Raw genomic sequence first — 26,005 nt, forward strand, 5'->3', positions numbered from 1 at the left:
AGCACTGCTTTAACTGGACACTCAGAAAGGTGACGACTAACAAATCACTCCAGTTATGTAACATCTCTGACAAGCTGAGGCATGGACATATTTATGCCTTCCTGAATGTTATATGTACTGTGAACTATTAATTTTCAGAAATCCATTTGGCCATAAAAAATGCAATGTAACTGAAAAACATCTAGTCAAGTTACAGGCACGAAGGCAGAACTCTGAATAGGACAAGGATCAAAACTTGTGAAAATATTCATTCAGGTGGGAAAAAATGAGGTTCAAAATCACCAACACAGTTCTAATTTTTTAACAACATCTCCTAGAATCATTACTAGAAGCAGCAGTAGTAGTATTTTTACCAATAATTAGGCAGGGGGTATAAAAAATTTTTATTTGCCAAATTAAGTTGTTAAATTTCCTAAAGCCAAACTTTTATGGTTGGAATGTTTATCCAATCTCTCTTAATATAAGAAGCCATAATAAACAATTTTTGTCTCGTTGCATACTTACTTATTCTGGACACTGTCCCCTTTAAAAAAAAAAAAACACCACAACATTCACAGCACGTATATTCTCCCATAGTAGAAGCCATTTTAGGGTTAATAAAACCAGTGGGGCTGGAGTTCTGGAAGTACTGGCCTTCACAATGGTACTGGGGACCTCACATATGCTAGACCAGGGCTCTACTACTGAGCTACCTCCTTGGCTGCTTCTCCAAGACAATTTTGGGGGTAGGGAGGTTTCCACCTTTTTGGGCCACAACAGTGATGCTCAGGGCTTACTCATTTGAAAAAAACAAGATTCTATAATGTAATTAACTTTCCAGTTTTATACTTTAGATTTAAACGTCTTAATTTTAAATCCTTTAGCTACTAAAGTAAACAACACTGTCTCAATTTTTTTAGTTTGGGAAATTTTAAAGAGATATGGAGATAAGACTGCAGAGTCATCCTTACAGTAATCAATTATCTATAATAATTAACATAATTAATTAGTAAGTAATATAATAAGTAACAGAAAGACATGCAGAGTTTTAAAAGAAAATGAACTGGCCTGCATTGTGTTTAAAATACCATAAAGCCTTACTTATGCTAAAATCTCTATAATGACCTGTGCTGAAAAGAATTTTTGTCCCAAATAAAAAGTGCTTCATTTTCAGGGGTCAGATCAATAGTACAGGGGGCACAGAACTGACCCAGACTTGATCCCTGGCACACCCTATACATTCCTGGAGCATCACCTGCAGTGATTTCGGAGTGCAGAACTAGGAGTAACTCCTAAGCATTGCCGGGTGTGGTCTCCTAAAACATTCACTTTCAGTAGAGAGATAATACAGGCCGGTGCACGGTCCCCAAAATTCCACGGGAGTGACTCCAGAGAACAGAGTCAGAATTAGCCCCTAAGCACTACTGGGTGTGGCATCCTAAATGAAACATATGAGAGAAAAAAACTGGTATTATTTCATGGACAAGTTGGCTGAGACTTTTCTCCCCAAACGTTCTAATTTTAGAACACTTAATTTAAGAACACTTAAGATAACACTTCATTACATCACATTGTTTATTATGCGAATTTTTTACAATACAAACAAAAAATACAGAAATGCATATATGAATACAGCTAAATGCAGGATGGTGACTTTTTGTTCTTTGTAAGAGGCATGAGTCTCATTTCTAGTAAAATAAAGACACTGCACATAGGTAGAAACAGGTTGGTCATTAGCTTCACAATTTGCCTAGAAAGAATCTATAAATGCATTGCCCCCCTTCTACTTACCATAAAGTGAAAAAAGGGAATTAAAGGAAAGTTTCCTTGTTGGTTCCTACAATATGAATGATGCTATATCTATTTTAGCAGGGCCAATATATGGAAAATACCTAAATAAAATGTTATTACAAAAATGAAGCAATAATAAAATTCTGGCTACAGAGGGCACTAAAATGAGAATAATATATATTTAAAGAATCCAAAACAAACAACAACAAAAAGTTGTTATAGAAAAGCTCTAGGTGCATTGTAAGCATATAGGTTTTTTTTTTTCCATGTGTATATTTAAACAATGGAAGTGTCAAAAATAGGGTCAACTGTGTTAGACTAAATTACATTATTGTATACGCTGCATTGAATGGAACCTTTGTATTATAATTATCATAGAGAAGCATAGTTTGCATCATAATATGGCAATTTATCCTCAATAAAAACCTTTCAGAGTCCTTTAATTTTGTAATATCCTGTAAACAATCAAACCACCAGAACATTATTGTACAACAGTAAAATGTTTCTTGCATTAAATTGAAGACATGTTAAAAAAAATGTAGGAAAGGTACTTAGAGCTGTTAGTTTCTAAGTACACAATACCCTAAACAATTCAAGGCATTTTAATTTCCATCAAGAACAACAAAAAAATAAGATTTTTGTCATGCTGTTAAATCCATCATTATGGATAAAACTGGTGCAAATTGGTCAACGGATCCAACAAACACTGATGTCCAAGCTGGCATATTGGCAACTAATACATAACTGGTGGTCAACAGAGGGCTTAAAAGATCTTCCCTTTCTTCTTGTTCTTTTCCAAGGTTCTAGAGGATAAAAAAGTAACAAATAAGTGGCTTCATTATAAACTTTACAGATAGCATATAATAATAATAATAATAATAGCTGAATAAATTACAATTGTATTGGATTTTCAAACACAAATTTTTTTTCCTTAAAATATGGCTAATGGGGGCTGAAGTGATAGCGCAGTGGTAGGGCGTTTGCCTTGCACGCGGCTGACCCAGGACAGACCATGGCTTGATCCTTGGCGTCCTCCCTTAGGGTCCCCTAAGCCAGGAGTGATTTCTGAGCACATAGCCAGGAGTGACCCCTGAGCATCACTGGATGTGGGCCAAAATAAAAAAAAAAATCCCCTCCAAAAAAAAAAAACAAAAGAAAAGAAAACCTGGACCAGAGATTGTACAGCAGGGAAGGCCCTCGTCTTACATGCAGCTGACCAGGTTCAATACCCAGTATGATAGGGAGTGATCCCTCGCACGAATAGCCTGAGAACCACTGAGTGTGAAAACACACACACACACACACACACACACACACACACACACACACACACAAAACACCAACAAGAACTATTAAAAGAAAACACAACAACAACAAAAAACAGAGAAGTGAACTTGGTCCATACCAGTATTTTCTTAAATATTTGACTAAATTCCAAATTAAGCAGGAAAAACAATGACAAAACCCCATTTTTTTAAATATACAAGAATAATCCTTTCCAAATAGCACAAAATGAGAAAGACAACTGAGATGACATAGCATATTCTTTTCTCCTTCTACTATTTTTGTACTGCTTTTACAAAAATACTTCTTGGGGAAAAAGTTAATGAAGGAATAATGTTGTTGAGCAAATGACTAATATCGAAAATGCAGAGCAGTATAGGGTAAACTTATAGGATACCAACAAAAATGCAAATTTCATCTTTAAAATTTTTTTGTTGATGAACTGGAACAATGGGCAGGAATTTTGCCTTGTATGCAGTCAACTTGGGTTCAATTCCCGGTTTCCTCTATGGTCCCCTGAGTCTGCCAGGTGTAGTTTCTGAGCACCACAGGGTGTTGCCCCAAAACAAAACCAAAATTAACCAATACCATATTCCTTGTGCAAAATGACTGGTTCTTTGTGTAAATTAGTATACAAAAAAATGTAATAGCTATGTTAAGAATGTATAAAATCTTAAGGATTTTATTCTAAACAAATTCAACACAATGAATACATTCCCCTAAAATGTGCAAAAGGGCTGCATGCTATATTAAATCCATTAAAAACCAACATTTAGTTAGAATGAATGTAGAGATTGACTAAGGCGAGTCCACTAAAGTTGCTAAATTATGAGTATTTTAAGCTACAGAAGTGTTTATAATAGTGAAAAATTTATATTTAGATTGTATCTCTATCAACAATTCATCCACGAAAATAACTGACTTGAGATGCGTGAGAATATTTCACATGCTTGCTATTTTTAAGCTAGGAATGTGGATCAGCTGCTAAAGCTCATTCCTTGCAAGCAGGAGATCCTGGGTTCAAACCACAAAAATGCAAAAGAGGGGAAATTATTTCAACATGTAGTTTTTTTGCTGGGGGTTCAACCCCAGGTATTACATATAAAAGGAATGCAAATTTTTCATGTTGCTGTTGTTGTTTTTGGGTCCCACCCCGTGGTGCTCAGGGCTTATTCCTGGTTCTGTGCCAGAAATGGCTCCTGGCAGGCCCGGGGACCACATGGGATGCTGGGAATCGAACCCAGGTCCATCCCAGGTTGGTTGCGTGCAACAAAAACGCCCGAACGCTGTGCTATCGCCCCAGCCTCAGGAATGCAAAGTCTTTTACATAGGAAAACTGTATTTTTGTTTTGTTTTTGGGCCACCCTCAGCTGTGCTCAAGACTTACTGCTCATTCTGTGCTCAGGAATTATTCCTGGCTAGCTCGGGGGACTATATGGGATGAAGGATTGAACCTGGGTCAGTATGTGCAAGGCAAACACCATACATCTCTCTCCAGCCCCAGAAAATTGTTCTTTAAATTACCCTTGAATACAGACTTCTTGGGAATCTGGTATTAGTTACCTTGAAGAGTTCTGTTGTTCTAAAATTCGTTGTTGAGCTTCCCAGTTTACTTTCTCATCTTCAAACTGGCGACGTTTTTCTTCTAATTCTTTGTGCTGTGCTTCCAAATTCTTTTTCATTTGCTCGTGGCGCCGTTGGAGCTAAATTATTGCATGACATATAAATAATTGTTTTAAAACTCAGGAATAAGGGCTGACGACTGTACAGTAGGTAAGGTGCTTGCTTCACATGAGACTAACTCAGGTGATTCCCCAACATTTAAACCTGCCAGGACTGATACTTGAGCCAACAATAAGTCCCTTTGGCATCACAACAGAACAAAACAAGGCACAGGAATAGAAAGCATCCTTCTACTGAAACGGTTTGAGCAATGAGTTCTGTTGTAAGTTCAGAGTACCAGTTGAGAAACACCAGCTAGCATTTGTCCCATTAGGAAATGCCACCCAAAAGGGAAATAAGAACTAGACTCAAGAGAATAACCTTGAGAAATAGGAGGAAAAGTATAAGCTTACAAGTGCCTCACTTCCTAAGGGACAGACAGTCCCTATCTTATTTCATTTCTATTGGCTCACAAGCGAGTGAGACTTGCAGGAAACACGTCACTGCAGCTACCTTGTTGAGAAAAGCAAATAGTTGTAGGCACACTCGTCTAAGATTATCCAGAAGAGGCAGAATCTGGATCTGAACTTGTTCTCTAATGCCCACCTCAGACTGTTGAGAAATGTGAAAAGGAAGCAGAATACCAATCAGTTCTTAAAACATGACGATTCAATTCTTAGAAAAGACTGTCTTTCAAAGACTGATCTGCACACAAACACATAAATAACCTGCACCTCACAGTTCTACTGAGCTGAAATTATTGCGTGGAAAGCCTAGAAATCCGCATTGTCAAAAGCTTTTAACAAGGAGAAAAGATCGAATATGGGTGAGGCACAGACTGCCTATGGCGGCTCCCCTTAAATATTATTTAACAGTAGTGGAAAACATATAACTATTTACCATTTTATGAGTGAACATACCACAGGGGGTCTAAATTTTATCATCAAAGATCCTTTACATTAGAATTATCTTTCTCCCTTTGCCTCTTGACCTCTGGGTCAGTAGCACACAAGGCAAGCACTCTGCCTGCTACCTGCTCTACTATCTCTTCAGCCATGTATCACCATTTTTGATGTAGTAAACATTGGGAATTGCTTAAACACTCCATTACTAATAAGAACTACAATTCTCTAGAATATCACATTCCCTCAGTCTCTCCCTTTGACTAAAATTTATCCTGACTTGCCTTCAGCTTAATTATGGACTTTTTTCATTCATGTGCAATTAAATCTGGTTTATTATCTCAGTGCTAAGTTTTTGCTCTTTTGTTTGTATATTTTGGGGTCATACCCTGAGATACTCATGGGCTACTTCTGTGGACTCAAATCACTCCTGAAGTGTTCAGGGAACTATATGGGATGCTGGATATCAAACCCTGGTGAGCAGTATGCAAGGCAAGCACCCTACCCACTGTACTATCTTTCAGGCCCCAGGTTTTACTCTGACATTCACCAAAAACTTTTTTTTTTTTTTTAATTTTTACTGTGACCAAAGTGCATTACAAATCTTTCACTGCATCATTTATGGTACATAGTGACAATGAATGAGGGGCATTCCCACCACCAGTGCTGTTCTCCCTCCGCCCCTGTTCCCAGTATGCATCCCATATCTCTCTCCTTTAACCCCCAGAATGCTAGTGCAACTGGTCTTCATTTTACAGCTTGTTGTAGATTGAGCATCCATTTCACCGTTATTGGAGATAAAAAGGATAAGAAAAAAGGGAGAAAAATATTTGGTGACAACTACCAAAAAAAGAAAGAAGAGAGAAAAAAAAAAAGAAAAATGGAAGAAAAAAGAAAAAAATGGACCCGGCAAATAAAAATAAATCTCTAAATAATAACAAGAGTGAAAAAGAAAGAGAAAAGTGGAAGAAACAAAGAAGGAAAATAAAGTAAAAAACTAACAAATCAAAACAAAACAAGAAAAAGTATGGGTGCTGGAGTGGCAGGGTTTGGCGTTCCTCCCACTTTTTTTTTTTGCATAGGCACAGTAAGCATTGGGGAAGAAAGGGAATTCCCGTGGCCTAAGAGATTCAGGGTTTCTCCATCATGGGATCAACCCCTGGCTCCATATATACTCATTATCCCATCCCAAAGGCTTTTTTGTGATGCCAGGAAAGCAAAAACTTTTTTTTTTTAACTTTTCCCGATGAATATATTTCCAATGGCTCACAATTTCAATTATCCACACTTATTCATTATAACTGGTCATTCATTAAGTAAGTTATCTTATTATAGTATGTCTTTGTGTCTACAATGCCTAAATTTTATAAGGCCAAAGACTGTGTGGATAGGTACTGCCTTGCTCATGGCTGACCTGGGACTAATCCCTGGCACTAGAAATGGTCCTGTGAGCAAACCTAGAAGTGACCCCTGGGTGCAGAGAAGGAGTAAGCCATGAGCACATCCAGGTGTGGCCCAATAAGCAAAAACAAAAACAAAACCTAAGTGGTACATACCAGACTTTATTTATTTTTGGTTTTGGGGTCACAGCTGGCAGCACTAAGGGTTATTATTCCTGGCAGGCTCAGGACCATATGAGATTCTGGGGATAGAACCTGAGTCAGCTGCATGCATCACCTGCTGTGCTATTGCTCCGGCTCCCTTACGGCTCCCTTACTTTCTTTTTAATGAGGGCCACACCTGGCACAGCTGGGGGCTCACTTTCAACAGAGCCTGTAATGTTTGGAGGCCACCAGGAACACATTATGCTAAGTTGTATTCAGTATGCTGTACTGTACAGTCCAGTCAACAGTGCTGTAACTGGTAATGCTTGGAAGTCAAGTGGGGCGAGGGTGAAAACTTAGGGCCTTTGTGCCTTACTACTTAACTCTCGCCTCAGCTCAGTATGTATTTTATTTTAAAGACAGTGTTTGTGGGCCACTATTTCAAAGAACTGATCATGTTTTGTAGGCAGAGGCACAGTTTTGATCCCTGGAACCTCATGGATTCCTGAAGAGTCAGGAGCCACCCTCAAACACTAACTTGAAAACAGTCCCTCACGGTGGGGCCCTTTAAAAATAATTAAAAGGGAGGGTGGTGGTCAGAGTGGGAGTCTAGAAGGCAGGGTGTTTGCTTTGGTTGGGGCTAATTGGGGCTTAACTCCCAGCATCCCAAACCTGCCAGAAGCAATCCCCAAGTCTAAAGTCAAGAGTAAGACCTCAGTACTGCCAGGTGTGGCCCAATAACGAATAGTGTCTGTTGTCATTTCTTCCTTAGTATAGTATATTAACTTTCAAAGAAAGTTTAGCAAGGTCATATTGTCTGAATAAAGTATAAGGAATTTTCTCTATCAGAACAGAAAAAACAAATTACCTCAGCTTCAGAGTCCTTCAGTTTTTGAACTTTTTCTTTTACTTTCATCTCAAACACCTGTTCCATCTCCATCTCCATCTTTTTCATCTTAGCCACATGTTCCCTTCTTTCTTCTTCCATTTGTGCAAGAGGACTCCTATAAGCACATTGCAAATAATCATTAAATACATCCAAGTGAAAACTGAAATACAACATTCTGAAACAATGGTGAAAATGCTGGCATTACTGAATTCTTTTGTCTTTCAAATTAAATTTCAAATCTTGAATTATTCTGACTACCTTAAAAAGGACAGACTGACATTTCCTCCATAAATGCATTATATTTATGTACATATCTGCATCATACATATTTATACTCAGATACTTAGAAATATCTATGTTTTAACCAAATTTTTCATTTAAAAAATAGGGCAAAAAAATTAGAGCTAATATATGAGGTGTTAAGAAAAAAGAACAAAAGGCTTAAATTGGAGTCACTTTTTTAGAGTTGCAAACAAAACTGAGTAACTTACAATTTCAACCTTTTCCAATGGAATATTTGTTTGTTTGTTTGTTTTTTGGGTCACACCCAGCTGTGCTCAGGGGTTACTCCTGGAAATAGCTCCTGGCAGGCTTGAGGGGACCATATGGGATGCTGAGATTAAACTTGAGCCTCTCCGAGGTTGGCCTCGTGCAAGGCAAAGGCCCTACTGTTGTGCTATCACTCCGGCCCTCGAATGAAATCTTAAATAGAATTACCAAATTACTAAAATAAAGTAATTGGCCTAACAAATTTATTCTTTTAAGTTCGTGGGTTGCCCATCTATGCCTATAAAAGTTCTTACACATTATTTGAGTCTTGAAAGTAACTTGTATTTACTCTGCATTTTGCAGTGGCTTGACAAATTCATTTTCTAAATTAGCGAACTCACATATCATTATTATTTTTTGTTTATTTTGCTTCGGGGCCGCATTTGGCAATCTTAGGGGTTGTTTCTGTCTCTGTAGTCAGGAATCATTCCTGGCAGACCTTAAGGGCCCAAATGGGATGCTGGGGAAAGGACCCAGGTGAGTTGTGTGCAAGGCAAACATTCTACCCTCTGTACAATCACTCCAGCCTGTCACATATAATTTTAGGTAAGCTTATTTTTTTTTTGTTTTAGTTTATTTGCCTTTTCTTTTCCTGATAATGGGGAATCCATTGGGGGAATTGTTTGGGTAATCAATATGGGATGGGGACATAGCATGGATATGAATGGGGCTCTTGCATGCAAAGTATGTCCTCCTTTAAGCTACCACTCCCTTCCTGCTCAGTGTATTTTCTTATCTATCTTAATTTGCAAATTCACTACTACTAAATGTCTTGGCTTTAGAAAACATCATCTTAATTTTGGTGAAAGCTAAAAATTCTTCTTTGTGTTCAGTCACACATAGCAGTGCTCAGGGGTCTGTGTTAGGTGATCACTATTTGGGGTGCTGGAGATTGAATCTGTGTTGTGGTACTATCTCTCTGACCCATAACATTTTTTTCAGTTTAAACAGAAATTCTGCACTAGTTTTCTATGTACTAGATGAGAAGTTTTCCAGGTCGTGAGTCATTGAATAAAACTGGTAAGATCTTCAGAAAGTTTCTCTGTTGAACTGTTTCATACAGTATATTTTTATTTTTTATTTATTCTTATTTGGTGGGGGGGGGGTTTGGGTCACACCTGCCAGCATTCGGGGTTACTCCTGGCTCTGCACTCAGAAATTGCTTCTGACAGGCTTGGGGGTCCATATGGGATGCCAGGATTTGAACCTCCTGGGTTGGCCGCTTGCAAGGCAAACGCCCTTTTCTGTGCTATCTCTCTGCCCTGGTATCATATTTTCAGTTTTTTGTATTTTGTTCTGTTTTGTTTGGGGTCACACTCAGTGACACTCAGGGGTTTCTCCTGGCTATGCGCTCAGAAATTGCTTGGGAGATCATATGAGACACCACGGATCGAACCCAGGTCTGTCCTGGGTTGGCTACATGCAAGGCAAAGGCCCTATTGCCGTGCTATCGCTCAAACCCCAGTATCATATTTTTACTGTTCAAGAGCCCAAAGTATTATAGTCTCTGCCTCTAAGACAATGACACTGAAATTACATAGTAATATTTCAAATTTATTTTGGTAATTGAACTGACAGGCTAAAAAAGACTACCAGTAAACATCTAAACTACATTTTGGTGAACAGATGTTTTAGACATGCTCTGGCACCACACAGTCCTGAGCCCCATTGGGTGTGGCCCAAATAACTCCATCCCCACAGATTACCCTTTTATGATTTTTACTTGTTCAACTATAACAATTGCACTAGAATTCAAAGCTGCAATGAGGGATTAACAATGGTCATATTTGTTCTCAAAATACTGCCATTTTTTTTCAATTAATATACATGTAGCTAACATCAGAAATATCTGACAATTGTTCTAACAAGCACTATTTTAAGAGATTCATATCTGAAATCATGGATACAAAGAACTTATTGTTTTAGGTATATAAACACATATTGAAGATCATAAAGTGCATACCTTTGATAAAGTATATGCACTCAGCACATTTACCTTTAACATATAAAAATGGTGGCTTGAACTATGCTAAAGATCAAGTATAGTTATGAACTGTACTTGCTATGAAAGAACTTTTGCACTTTAGTTGTCTGATACAAATTTTGCTAGACAGAAAGTCTTTTTTCTCATTCAACGAATCTTGTATTTTAAAACGTAAAAAAAATGAAAATAAACTAAATATGTTCAATAGTAGTATATTTCTAGGTCAGTGTTTTTCAGGACATGCTATAAGTTATGTTATAAATCACCTAAATCAAAATGAATTAGAGTGCCTACTAAAACAGCAACTCAGGTTCACCCCATATCTAATAATCTCTAACTAATGAGTGAACCTAAAAATGTACTACTTTATAAGACAGCATTTAGCTACAATGCACATAAAGTTTTTCATATTACTTAGAATCTTAATAATTCAAAATAAAACTAGTTTATCACAAAACCTACCCTCCTAATACATTCCTTTTCCCTACTCCAATGTAAAACTACATCACTGCTTAAAATATTAGCTCTGTCCAGTGAAGCTACACTCAAAATAGAGTCACACAAGAATGTAAAGACCAACAACAAAAAAATAAACTGCAAACTCCAGCTAATTTATTACCTAAAAATATACAATAAGAAGGGAGATGGCAACCAAAGCTATGTTCCTGTATGTATTCCTTTTCCTTAGGCCTGTTCCTTTGTTTCTATATAACCTTTTTTTTTTTTTTGGTTTTTGGCCACACCCGTCTGTGCTCAGGGTTACTCCTGGGCTGTCTGCTCAGAAATAGCTCCTGGCAGGCACGGGGGACCATATGGGACACCGGGATTCGAACCAACTACCTTAGGTCCTGGATCGGTTGCTTGCAAAGCAAACGCCGCTGTGCTATCTCTCCTGGCCCTCTATACAACCTTTTGTAAAATTCTTTAAAGACTTTATTTTAAAATGACAGTAAAGAACTAAAGAGATAGTACAGGTGTTAAGGAGGTTGCCTTGTATCCTGCCAACTGGATTTGAATCTGAGTAAGGACAAGTTCCTGTGCACCCCTACAAGTGTGGCCCCATCATTCCCCTCAGCCTTCCTCCATATATTACAAAGTATGCAGAGAACTCCCAGCCAAATCAATTTGGATAAATTATATATGCCTTCCTCCCTAAAGCCATTCTTTTCTTTGTCCATTCTGAAGGAGCCCATATTTCCTCTTAAAATTCTCTAAGTAAATTTCAATAAAGAGAATAAAATTTACTAAATTAAAAAAAAGAAAAAAGAAAGTGCAGCTCAATGTTTAGTTTCTTTAAAATTCTGTGGAATATTTATACTAAAAGTAATGGGGTTAACCCTGAACCAGGGAAGCTATCTATGAAACATCCAAGGTTGTTTATAACATCACCTGAAAGCAATCCTCTACCAGGGAAGACCCTACCGCTGTTCTGACATCGACCTGCTCAAAAGAGACTTCCCTTAACACTAAGAAGATTTGACAACAACAACAACGACATGTTACAGGACAGGGCTCTCTGCGTTGCTCTGTAATTGTGAGGTGAAACTAGAGGATGCTCCACACCAGTGGTCGGCAACCTGCAGCTTGCGAGCCACATGTGGCTCTTTACACTTTTAATTTGGTTCTTCTGTGTACCAGGCGGCAGCTCCAGGAGTCAGGACTCTGCTCCTAGCCTCTGTCAGTGCGTGTCCTGTGTGGCTCTCAAAATAAATTTCAATTGTGGTTTTGGCGAGATTTGGCTCAGTTGAAAAAAAAGGTTGCTGACCACTGCTCCACACCATCCTGACTTCAATGTAGGATATGCAGATTCCAGGATCTTTAATACAGAAACATGATACCAACAACAGAGACTGTGTGAAAAATAAGTGTATTGGTACTACAATGACTTGGATTGGACAAACTAGTTTGCCTGAAGCCTAGAGTTGGTCTTATGCCAGGAAACTTCAGGGGTAGGGTCTCCTTGTATTTAGGCCAAGGCTTTTCCTTTCCATGTCCCTCATATTTGGTGGGCCTATGCAAACAATAATTGCCACTCTAACACGGTTTTTGCTATGCTCCTTTGAGACTAAAAAAAAAAAACCCACTTAAACTTAAACTAATATACATGTGCATGGAAATCTAAAAAAAATACTATGCCTTTAATGTTTAAGGAGTTACATAAGTTTTATGGCTCTAGATTGCTTTGTGTACTGCTAAGAAATATTAAATTGTACTACAATCTGGGGATTTGAGGGACAAAGTAATTGTACATGGGTTCTGTTTTATTTTTCTTAATGTTCTTTGGCTGAAAGTTCAAATTAAGGTATCAGCAAAGGGACTTCTGAGAATTCTGTTTATGGGTGATTGTCCTTCCACTGTAACTTTACATAGTCCTCTTTCTTTGCATCTTTGTTCGCATAGTTAAAAATAAAAAATTAAAAAATAGTAATGGGGTTAAATGTTCAAGGACAATAGAAGAAAAGAAAATGAGAATTGGTTTCAGTAAGAAGCATGTCACTAGTGTGGTTCAAATAGTAAAATGGGATAATTCTATGGCAATGGTAAAGTGGTCATAGCTGGAAGATGGCCGTTATGCATAAAACTGTGTTAGTCACATTACTGGAAACCACAGGGCCAAAAATGGGGGGAGGTGTCTGTCATAGAGGCAGGCTGAGGGGTGAGAGGAAAACTGGGGACATTTCTTAAAGGAAGTGGGTACTGGTGAAGGGATGAACATTATAAACCTAAAACTCAATCACAATCTTTTTTTTTTTTTTTTTTTTTTGGTTTTTGGGTCATACCCAGCAGCACTCGGGTTACTCCTGGGTCTACACTCAGAAACTGCTCCTAGCAGGCTCGGGGGACCATATGGGATGCCGGGATTCGAACCACCATGCAAGGCAAATGCCCTACCTCCATGCTATCTCTCCGGCCCCCATCAATTACAAATTATTTTGTAAATCATAGTGCCTCAATTGAAAAAGAGGAAAAAGCAATGGGATCAAGGAAAAACCGTGCCCTTTTCAGGCACACAGATGGATGCATGAAGACATTGTACAACTTCTTCACCCAAGAACAAGGTAGAAGAACATCTAGCAACTAACTAAACAGCAAACAGGCTACTGATGAGTAATGCTTGGCAGTACTCTGCTGTGTGCATGAGAACATCACTTCCAATGTTTCAAAAAGCAGCTAGAGGAATATAATGAAAACGAATCACTGTTTACCTACCACACGATAATCCCATGTGTGAAAGAAACAAAGCATACTTACTTGGTAAGCTGCCCTTTATTCTTATTATTATCAACTCCATTGTAAGTCACAGCTGCCAGTTTTCTGCTTCGATAGTTTTCATAGTGTATATTATTAGTAACATCTTTTAAGTCCTGCATGTGTGTTCTGTCATAAACAAACAATAGCTTACAAATTTGCTTCTAGCCAAAATTTCACCAAAACAAAAATTTCTTAAGATGAACAAATCTTTTGCTCTTTAAGGAAGATGGCATTCATTGTCTTCATTGTACACTCATGAAAGAAAAGATACAATGAGCTAATTTGACAGCAAATAAAACTTAAGATTCCAAATACAAATTTTAGTCATAAATCCCCTCAAAACATTACTAAAGAATGATATGGGGGTGAATTTTTGGGCTACACCCAGTGAAGTTCAGGGGTTCCTCCTGGCTATGCGCTCAGAAATGGCTCCTGGCTTGAGGGACCATAGGGGACGCTGGGAGAGAGAGCCGTGGTCCATTCTGGGTCAGCCGTGCACCAAGGCATCCGCACTAGCGCTGCGCCATCGCTCCAGCCCCAAGGATGACATTTTTACAGAAAGAAATTTTACTGGAAAAGGGAAAGTATATTAGCTTCTTCTGAAGCTAAAGTATCTACAAGAAATTTCTTCATTTTAGCAATACTAGCAATATTTGAGTTTTTACCAAGGTGGATATGGACACTTGAGGGCAGAGATAAACCTAACAGTTTCTTTTCATTTAAACTATCCAGTGAATATAGTATTTGACCACATGAGTTTTTGCTATCTTTTCCAAAAGACACAAAGCCAATACAAATAAAATAAATACAAAATAATGTGAATATTTTTTTTAACAATTCAAGAATGCTAAAGAGTTTCACCTGCTCTACAGATCTTTATACATCCTCTAGGAATCATGCTAACAAATCTCTTATCTGATCCTTCACATCATGCTATGTAACATCATCCACACTTCATTCAGCACCTGTCATCTTTCATTCCAACCACTTTTGTCTCCCTCCTGGGAGACAAACATAAAGATATACTCTGTTCAAATATCTGGAAAACATTACCTAACTTTCTGAATAGTGTGATAATTCTGTTCAATAAACTCTGATTTATCACCAACCAAATGGCATTTCCATGAAGCTGTTGTTGACATTTTACTTCTCCCGGGCCTACCACTCAGTTTTCTCCATGTCTTATTTCTTTCTTTATACTCTATGTCTCGATGGACAAAAACCTCTAGAACAGCACTGTTACCATCAAAAACTTTATCACCCTTCACTTCAGCCAAGGAAGGCAAGTTTGTTTCTATATATGTAGTGGTTAGGATGAATAACTCATGGAACTACTGACCCTTCCATCTTAATTTTATTTTTAGATGAAGAAATAGTATGGGGAGCTGACCTAGCAATAGAAACTTACATGTTTAATCCCTGGCACCAATGACCCCACAAACACTGCCAAGAGTAATCTCAACGCCCCCTTCTTCTTCCTCTCCAACCCCAAAACGAAAAACAGAAGCCTATTGTTCTTGGTGCTTTCTTCTGAGATTTAAAGTTAAGCCCATCAAACTCATGACAATTTTGACCTTTCTTGTCCCTCACTATTTTTCTACCCACATATGTTATAAGTGACAACATTTGCCTTTTTCAATAGCATTGGTTCTCCTTTATATGAAACATGCCTTTTGTATTCTCTAACAAGAGAAAGACCCTACATAATAAAATCTTTAGTAAAACTAGTGATGAAATACTAAAGCTGAGATATAAACACTCTTGCTTGTTTCCTTTATAGTGGCCTATCCTGGCAATGCTCAGGGACCAACAGGGATACACTAACTCAGTGCTTCTCAAATAGTGGGGCAGGCGTTTGACCTCGGCAAACACTGTCATAAAAAGCTAAGCCCCGTGTTTATGTCTCTGTATGTCTCTGTAGCTGAGAGTTGCTGTGTCCTGCTTCAAATCCCGCTTAGAAAAACTATGCATTGCAGAACATGCTCATTGGATCCATTAACCCAGACATCACCTCTGATTAAAAAATCAGCTCAAATTATTTTATATATTTTTGTTTTGCAGGTTCAAGTTTTTTTAAATAAAGATACTATTTAGTCCTGTGGAGACACTAAAAATGTTTTCTTTTTATTAGGGGGGCATGACAGAAAATAATTGAGAAGAACTGCATTAACTGCAGGTTCAAAGTGTTCAAAGTGAGTATCTCAAATGTGCAAGGCATTTACTATGCCACTTGAGCTATTTCTCCAGACTGCTGATTTTTGTGAAGAAACTATTGTTACTTGTTGCTCTACATAAATAATAAAAACAAATACTCTCTTTGCAAATTTTGTTTTTGGGCCACACTCAGTGATGTTCAGGGCTTACTCTTGTCTCTGCACTCAGGGATCATCCTGTGCCCATTCCTATGGGTACAAGATGCTCATGTAGGGTACTGGGGAGTGAACCTGGATTGGATGAGTTCAAGGCAAGCACCCTATCCACTGTAATATCATTCCAGTCCCCAAACCTAAAAATAATATTTTTTTATTTTCTACTCTTTTCCATTGCCTTTCTAGGAGTGCCTACAACAATTGATCTCAACCAATATTCCTAACATTCACCTGCAAGATTTCAATAAACACCTGCTAAAGCAGTAAGATAAATTTGCTAAAGCAAATTTAAAAGAAAATGCATTACACTTTTACTTTCAAAGTATAAAATTTTCCCCAAAATGTGTTCATGTAAGAACATAAAAATTATCAATAAAACTGAAGTTATCTTCACTCAAGTGAATAATGGTGAAAATAAAATTCATACTGTTATAATTATTTATAATTTATATATTGATTGCAAACAATAAAAACCAGAAGCTAAAATTTAGAAGTTTGCTTAACTTCCCTCTCAACTAAATAAAATTAATGATCACTTTCCAGTTCTATCATGATCATGTGGAACCAAATTTATGTAAGAAAGAGAAATGGTTGATTCTACATTGTGGGCAATCATAAATCTTCAGGTAAAAATTATATTAGATTTTCTACTTCTTTCAATTATATTGGAATGGTAAAATGATAGATATGAATAACTGCATCAATACTAAGTTTCAGTTCTTTTATTTTCTCTTCCTCTCGTTCCTATAAAATTTAAATGTAAGGAAGAAGGGAGAGAGGCAGGAAGGAGAAAGAGGAGGAAGAAAGAGGGAAGGGAAAAGGGAGGAAGAGGGAAAGTAGAAAGGAGGGAGGTAGGAATAAGTTGATTTTTAAATGCTGAGGACAAGATCTGTAAACAGAACATAGCTGAACTTGTGAAATGTAGCATGTATATCAATTCCACAAGACTCAGATTAGTAAAATGTACATGAGTTGAATAACAAAATTATTTTGTTTCTATAAAAAAAGAAACAACTGAAAAGCAAAGTAAAATCACTGTGCAACATTGAATACTTAGGTCTTAAAGAAAAATGAATGTGCTACAGTAATTGTTTCATGATATTTGAATATCATCAATGTTTGTTATTATGTCCATATAACTGAAGAGATTGCTGTGTATTAGGAGAGGTGATAGTGGTGTAAAAAAATGAGTAGATAATAACTTTTTAGATGGTCACCAAAAAATGGAGGTCAGAGGGCCTAGAGAAAAGAGAAGAATAGGAGTTTGCAAGTGGAAGGATTCTGTTTCAGCACTAAAACAACAGTTCTTCACTATCTTCTTTCTATTCCTTTTTCACGCAAATCTCTAATTCTATTGAAGAGTTAATCTTCCTGATTTCCTGCTGCTTGTTGCTGCTTTTCAAATTCCATCTGTTTCTCTGATCAGGTGACTTCAACGTCCTGTTTAGGTTTCCCCCTACTCTCAAATCAGGTGGCACAGACAATATGAGCAACACATTTTCTCCATTTGGAAGAAGACTGATCATCATTATTGTGTTCTAGTCCCCTTGAGGCTTTTACCTTTTAACAGTCAATGTCTAGCTTTTGAGTTAAAATCTTGGCCTGTTTTCAGTTTTCCAAGCTTTTTTTCATATTGAAGGATAATAAAACTGAGCTTCTTTGTTCTTTTCACTTTTCATCTTTCTTTTATGTTAGCATCAACCCAATGTATGATACTCATTTCCCACTGAATCCCTAACTCAACAGAATTTATTTAGTATTTTTATCACTTCAAAATCTTAGCAAAATACCCAAATTTTCTCAATAGCACTTTCCTACATTATTAGAATGAATATGCCAATTCACCTTAAAGTTAATCATATTAAAAGTATGAAGAAAAAAGTATCTAACCTAAAATTTAAAAGAAAAAAGTGTTTTTTTCAAACTTACCTTATCAACATATTTCTTAGAATTGTAAAATCACAGTGCTCACCATTTTCAACTGAAAGAAAAAAAAACACCCATACATATTATTTAAATTAAACCCAGTATGTTTTCAAAGAAATTCCATGGGAAGTTAAAAAATAAGATGAATAAGAAATATGCAAAGTTGATTACTTTTTTTAAAGTAAGATTTGACATCATAGGCCAGAGTGATAGCACAGCAGTAGGGCATTCGCCTTGCATACAGCCGACCCAGGACAGGCCTTGGTTCGATCCCAGGCATCCTATATGGTCCCCCAAGCCTGCCAGAAGTGATTTCTGAGCGCAGAGCCAGGAGTAACCCCTGAGTGCTGGCCCCAAAACAACAACAAAAAGATTTGATATCATAACATGGATCTCAAATACAGAGAATTATTATTATACTCTAATCTCCAGTAATTATGTAAATCTAGTTAGGGAACTCTGCAGAAGCAAACAATTTTAGAAGAATCCATATACTTCTCGATATTTTATTCCATTATAAAATACATTTTTAAAAGTTTAAAGCTAGAGAAAAGAAAAAAAAGAATGATTTAAGAAAAATCTCTTTAGGGGCCATAGTGATAGCACAGCGGCTGCCTAGGATGGACCTTGTTCGATTCCCAATGTCCCATTTGGTCCCCCAAACCAGGAGTGATTTCTGAGCACATAGCCAGGAGTAACCGCTGAGCATCACTGGGTGTGGCACAAAAACCAAAAAAAGAAAAAAGAAAAATCGCTTTAAAATAACAAAAATGAAAAGAGCCAAGAGCTTTTAGGTTCTTAAAAAAATACTGATCACTAATAAAAACTATATACAGGGGCCAGAGAGATAGCATGAAGGTAAGGTGTTTGCCTTTCATGCAGAAGGACAGTGGTTTGAATCTCGGCATCTCATATGTGCCTGCGCCTGCCAGGGGCGATTTTTGAGCACAGAGCCAGGAGTAACCCCTGAGCGCTGCTGGGTGTGACCCAAAATCAAAAACAAAAACAAAAAGAAATAAAAAAGAAGAAAAAACTATATACAGGGAAAAAAAAAGACAATACTGTAGCTTAAAGTACTTTGAGTAACTCTAAGGGATACATAAGTTGGCTATTTGTGGATGACAAGGATGGGAAGAAATAAAGGGTCCATCAGCGAGAAGGCAGTGATTACAACACTGGAGACAATTTCCTAAGACAAGATTTTTATTTATTTTTTTTTGGTTTTTGGGCCAAATTCGTTAGATGCTCAGGGGTTACTCCTGGCTAAGCGCTCAGAAATTGCCCCTGGCTTGGGGGGACCATATGGGATGCAGGGGGATCGAACCATGGTCCTTCCTTGACTAGAGCTTGCAAGGCAGACACCTCTAGCGCCACCTCACCGGCCAAGGTTAATATTTTTGATAACATTAGATAGCAAATGATATTTGCCTAGGTAGCACGTAAGATGTGAGAAATAGAATGCACGAACAAGAGAAAATGCGACTAAATGAAGTTATTTACAACTAACTTGTAAGAATCTAGAATGGTAATATGCAGATCTCACATTTGTTATGAACATAGTTTATTATGTTTCTGAAATTTTACAGACAGAAAAGTATGGACTATTTTACTCACTGGAAGAAAATCTTACCTTCAGCAATACCCCAAGGATACTGTCTTCCCCTGACCCTTTTGCCATTAACTTCAATGATAGTATTACTACCAACCACAGCAAGAGGTAAACGGTCCTATAAAACAAAGTGGTTTTGTTCAAATAAGTCTATGTAGCTTTCACAAAATCAGTAAGTCACATTATCCAATAGATTGATCTAAGACAAAAATAAATAAGAACACATCTGAATATTCTCTGGCAATTTTGTTTTATGGGTCAAATACTATTAAGTAAATTATTACGATTTTAGCATGAATGTAAACAATGAGTAAAATTAGATTTTCTTTGAAAATTTATAAATACCAAGGCATATATTGATCAAATTTCTGGCCAAAAAATTGCAAAAGAAAGCTATTCCATAACAGAAAAAGTGTAAGGGTAAAATCATTTCTCAAGGAGCAAAAGAAGTAAGGTACTAGTTATGTATTCTAGTAATCCTACGCAAATCTCTGGCACCAAAAATTGTCCTGAGCATCACCAGGTATCACTCCTAAATAGAGAATTCAAGAACAAACAGCCTTGAACACTGCTGGATGTAGCCCAAACCTTCCCCACAATCCCAAATAAATATAATGGTAATTTATAAGAAAAAAACAAGGCTTTATGACTAGCATCCAAAAATAACTCTGGTAAACAGAATATTTGTTTAGTGCAAATAATGCAAGTTCTAGGTCAAATACATGTGAGCCATACACCCTGACCCCCTGAACTGAACTCTTTGGAACTCCAGATCTGGAAAACTGAATTTATTTATATGAGCTAACTCAAAACATGACCTTTATAATAATTTATAAAATTATGGATTTAATTCCCCCAAATTGTTCTTTGGTAGGTAAAATCATTTTATTATTCCAAAGTATAATTTTTAGTCTATCTAATACATTTATTAACATACTATCTTTTAAGGCTGATTACTTAGAAAACTATTATGTATCAAAATAGCAGAAAATTATGTTGGTAAGGTATTATTGTCTTGATTTTCTAAGACAGTACAACAAAAATTAAAATAACAGTGTCTGGGTGTGGAAAGGTGGTGATAGTGGTAAGGCATCTGCCTTGCAAGCAGGACGGACCTCAGTTCGATCCCCCAGCATCCCATATGGTCCCCCAAGCCAGGAGTGATTTCTGAGCGCATAGCCAGGAGTAACCCGAATGTCATCGGGTGTGGCACTAAGACCCCCCAAAAACAAACAACACCCCCCAAAACAGTGTTTGTATTTAAATACAACAGAAAGCAGTAAGAACAAATTCTTTTACTACTTTTCTGAGGTTTGGGGGTATTATCCCAGGGGTGCTCAGGGCATTGTGTATGCAGTTGAGCCGACATTCTGGTCCTTGATTATCATAATTTAAGGTAGAGAATTATGTATCACCAAGCTAGTTGGTTGAAGACCATAAGATAGGGGTCAATATTCATAGAATGCCTAATCACACACAACAGTCAAATTATAAACGAATTAAACACTGATTATTTTATAAATGTATTCATTTTATAAACCAACTAATTTAAAAACACTGAAGTTTTAAAATATTCCCAGGGTTATTATAATTTTAGACTATTATTGCCCCAAATAACTCATTATATGTGCGTAAATGAACTTACCTTTATCTTTTTAACAAGCTTATTTTCTTCTTCTTCATCTGTTTCTGGAAATTCATATATTTTAATTTTATGTTCTTGGATTTCTTTCATTATCTTAAAAAAAAAGGGAAGTTAGCAAAAGAGCACTATATATGATTAGCTTATTCCTATACCCACAAATCCCTAAAAATCTTCAGCTCTGGATTCTTTATGTTTTTCCTTTACTGATGGAAAACAGTAATTCCAAATCCAAATACCAGACTGATGATTTTCAACACAGGTGTCGGGTATGTGACTTACTAGGTGTGCTTGACCTAGATTTGATTTCAGGCAGGGTGGCAGACTCTGGGGCCTGAGAAGTGCTGCATTTTCAGGCCCTCAAACTGAATCACTCTAGTTGTTGGAGGATCACTGGTGAGGCTCCCAAATCTGCTGAGCACTACTTGGAAGGATTCCTTCCATCAAGATTCCTCCCACCAAAACAATAAATTGAAAAAAGAAGATATTACATGGGGCTACAATTAAAAAACCTGTATAGCTTGAGATTAGTCAAGTGCCTAAAACTGATTGTACATGTCATAACATATAGCAAATTAAACAAAGAAAAAAAATTAGATCCCTTTGGGCTGGAGTGATGGCACAACAGGTATCGTTTGCCTTGCATGCAGTCGACTCAGATTTGATTCCTGACATCCAATATCCCTGAGCCTGTCAGATAAAAGTTCTAAGTGCAGAGCCAGAAGTAACACCTGAGAGCACCGGGTAGAGCCCTCAAACAAAAAACAAAAACTTTTGTTTATATTGCTGTAGTGCTGAGTCTAACAATCCTTATTCAAAATGACTGGTTTTTGTGTAAATTAAAAGTAATTGGGAATATTATAAATGTATAAAATCTTAAGGATTTTATTTTAAACAAATTCAACATGATGAATACATTCCCTTAAAATGTACTGACAAGAGCTTTTTAGGAGTATGTTACCTTTCAAAAAAATCAAAGAGAACCATTATGACCAACATTTGGGTGAAATGGACTAAATAAGGTTAGTCCAGTATCACTTAATTTGAAATAAAACTTTAAAAATAAAAATGAGATTAAGATATTTTATGACAATCAAGAGCAAAACACACAACTACCTTAGAATTTGAAAATAGTTTTGTTGGAAATTTTGATGGAAAATACCATAGATGAAAATGAGGAAGATCATAAATAATCTTACTTTTTCAAAATTTCCCTCAAGATTTCAGTTTAAGAAAGGGGCCGGGCGGTGGCGCTAAAGGTAAGGTGCCTGCCTTGCCTGCGCTAGCCTTGGATGGACCGCGGTTCGATCCCCCGGTGTCCCATATGGTCCCCCAAGCCAGGAGCAACTTCTGAGCACATAGCCAGGAGTAACCCCTGAGCATTACCGGGTGTGGCCCAAAAATCAAAAAAAAAAAAAAAAAGAAAGTAATTCTACATTTACTAGTGGTAAAGATGACTGAAAAACACCTGAAAATAGTAATGTTGTAAATGGGCAGAGAATAAGGGGTTTGAGGAGAAAAGTAAGTCAAAAGATTATTTTCATGAATTATATTTAATACAATATAGTGATAATGTGAGGCCAAATGAACATCGTTAATGAGATATGAACAGAACAAGAAATTCATGACTTCTCCAAGCTCATTTCTTGCTCACCTGTTTTTTAAACTGTTGGCATTCCTCTGGCGTGAGTGTATCTGCTTTGGCAATAAGTGGGATGATATTCACTTTTTCATGCAAACGCTTCATAAATTCAATATCCAAAGGTTTAAGTCTGAAATACACATTTAATACAACTGAACCAAGCAGTTACTTGAATTTGAGAACTTATTTTTTATTGCCCTAATGGTAAATTAATTATATTGGAACAAACAACCATAAACTTTCTCTGAAAATATACTTAACCAGCAATAGTTAGGCAAAACAGTACTTTCAAGAAACTTTTGGAGGCCGAAGTGATAGCACACTCTGTAGAGTGTTTGCTTTGCATGCAGCCAACCTATGTTTGATCTCCTGGTATCACGTAGTACCCTATCACAGCAAGGAGTGATTTGGAGCAGTCAGGTATAATCCAAAAACCAAAAGAAAAGTTTTTAGTAAAAGAAACATGTGGAAGCTGAGTTTGATGCCTGGCATTGATCATTTGAATCTAAAAGAACAGTCTATGCTTATTAGTCCTGCCATTCCAAAAAGAGAAACTGAATCCAGTCTCTTCCTTAGCAAGGCTAGTCCAAGAGGTTAGCAGATTTCTCAGGAGAGATTTCCTTCCAATCCCTGCTAGAAAAGCCTCAACTTTTTTCAGAAAGACACCTTTTGTAATTTCTTACATAATCCATTCTTCTCCCAATCCTAACACTATGGTATTTTACAGACGATTCATCATCAAGGAACGGTGGTATCATTGGCCACTCACTAACCACAGTAGTGTTTACAAATTGTAAGACCGCTCAACAAGTAGAAATAGTCAGGATAATTTACTATTTTCTCATGTGGCAGGCTCACAGAACATGGTGAGTGATCCAGCATAAGTGAAGGGCCTTTCAATTGTCACCGCCTCCCTAAATGTCCATAACCACGAGGTGTAGTAATTACTGCAGCAACGATAAACCCTCTTATAACAATATTCTGAACCCTTTTTTATCACTCACATAAGATTTCATTCTGTCCTCCCTAGGTAGATGACTCAAAGAAAAAAAACTGCTGATCTCCTAGTGGCACCTATTATATATCACCTGTAGAAGAGCATCAAGCCATACACACAAATGCCCATTGCCTTTTGACTTGTATTTTCATCTGTTCACATTCTTTGAGCAATTTATTCATTGTCTGATCATTTGCTTTGCTGTTCTTTTCCAATCTCTTCTGCTGTATGGAGTTGGTCTGCATCTCATCCTCCGGCTTATTGACTGTCCTCAGCTGCCAATACTTGGTTGGAGAGGCTGGTTTCCATTGAGGTTTTCATTTCATCTACCAAGTTTTTCAGACCTGTTATTTCAGTATGAAGTTTTCTGATTTCTATCTTCATATTCTCTTGATTCTTATTTGTGTTCCATTCAACTCAATCTATGCTTTCTTTGAGCTCCATGAATACCCTCCATATTTCTTCTCTAAACCTTATCTGAGAGGATACCTAGCTGGCTGGTAACTTTTTGGGTCACCAGAGCTGCCATCTTCATTCTCTCTACATGGGATTGTCCTGCATTGTTTCCCCATTGCCACACTTGTACTGTGGTTTTACTATGTGCTGTGATGAGGTTCATGGGTTAGAAGATTCGCATGGCCATGGAATGAAATGGCTCCTCTGGCTCTACCCATATTGGATGGGGACAGCTTACTGGGTTTGGGCCTGAAGGAATTACGTTTGTTGGCATCTTCTTCGCTGCCTCATGCAGAAAAGCAGGCAGGGAACAAGGCAGCAGTCCTTTATAATGGCTCTCATGTGCCCAAACACATAGAAGGAATCAGCACCCACCTTTAATGGGATGGGGTGCATTAATGCTACAGAAAAGTCTTATCCTTATATTTCTGCAGATGCAGCCCCATCAAAAAACTCTGGGTCCCATTATGCCTCATCAGAAGCAAAAATCTTGTAAATGATGAAACCAAGCCACAGATTCCTGCTGAATGGGATAAGAAATCCTCCAACGTGTAGTATTCCTTCTCCTCCCCAGATCCAACACAGACTAGTGAGGAAAAAGAGGAAAAGAAACGAGCAGCAACTCCAACAGGTAATCAGGACAACAAGCCTACAGCAGAGATTACAGGGAGCAGGAGTGATCAGATTCAAAATGTCAACCCTGATTTTGGAGGAACCGGTCCAGGTCTCACTGAACTTAGCTAATGACTTAGGAAACATTTGGTACAAGACCTTAATATTGAAGTGCCAAGTCTGGCTGATTACTGCCACTGAAACTATAACCAAGGCATTAATAACAGGTCAAATCTGTTGGGGTATAAAGGTAAAGTGGCAGAAGAATTTGGCCTAATTATGAAAAAGTTCTGTGGGCAGGACAATACATGTAGACATATCAACTCAAGACTTTAAGATCAATGACCAATTTGCAGGACAGAGCCAACAAGATTCACATGAACTACTTCTATTTCTGATGAAATGTCTCCATGATCTGAATAAAGCTGATCATCAGAAGAGAGGAAAATAATGATCATCTCAATGACATGAAAGCTGCAGAGCATGCTTGGCAGAGACACAAGCAGCTCAGTGAGTCTATTTTTGTTACAATTTTTCAGGGTCAGTTCAAATCTACAGTTCAGTGCCTCACCTGCCACAAAGTTTCGGACATTTGAGACTTTATGCATCTATCTCTGCCCACTGGAACCCATATACACAAAAAAGGAACATTATAGGATTGCCTCAAGTTATTTTCCAAGGGAAATGCAGTTTATTGCATTTTGCAGTCACTGCAGAGCTCAGTGGGATTTTCTAAAAAGGACAGAAATTTGTAAGTTACCACCTGTGCTTTTAAAATATCTGAAATGTTTTTCATACGAGGGCAGGTGGAAGCAAAATATGTGGACTTCCCCTTACAAAGTCTTTTTTTGTTTGTTTTTGGTTTTTTGTTTTTGGGTCACACCCGGCAGTATTCAGGGGTTACTCCTGGCTTCAT

At 37.4% G+C, this 26,005-nt stretch overlaps 1 protein-coding gene across 1 annotated transcript in view; it reads right to left on the minus strand.

Moving 5' to 3' along the window:
* Positions 1-1,542: 1,542 nt before the first annotated feature.
* SEPTIN7 (septin 7) overlaps positions 1,543-26,005 on the minus strand; it is a 53,838-nt gene continuing 29,375 nt past the window's right edge. Inside the window, exons 6-13 of the mRNA XM_049781736.1 lie at positions 23,037-23,154; positions 21,386-21,478; positions 19,762-19,858; positions 18,135-18,186; positions 13,837-13,962; positions 8,031-8,166; positions 4,618-4,757; positions 1,543-2,573 (exon numbers count right to left, since the gene is read on the minus strand). Of these exons, the coding sequence (XP_049637693.1) occupies positions 2,534-2,573; positions 4,618-4,757; positions 8,031-8,166; positions 13,837-13,962; positions 18,135-18,186; positions 19,762-19,858; positions 21,386-21,478; positions 23,037-23,154 (802 nt within the window). The 3' untranslated portion in view covers positions 1,543-2,533. The remainder of the gene's footprint in view (positions 2,574-4,617; positions 4,758-8,030; positions 8,167-13,836; positions 13,963-18,134; positions 18,187-19,761; positions 19,859-21,385; positions 21,479-23,036; positions 23,155-26,005) is intronic.

Source organism: Suncus etruscus, chromosome 10 (assembly GCF_024139225.1).
Source record: "Suncus etruscus isolate mSunEtr1 chromosome 10, mSunEtr1.pri.cur, whole genome shotgun sequence".
NCBI lineage: Eukaryota > Metazoa > Chordata > Mammalia > Eulipotyphla > Soricidae > Suncus > Suncus etruscus.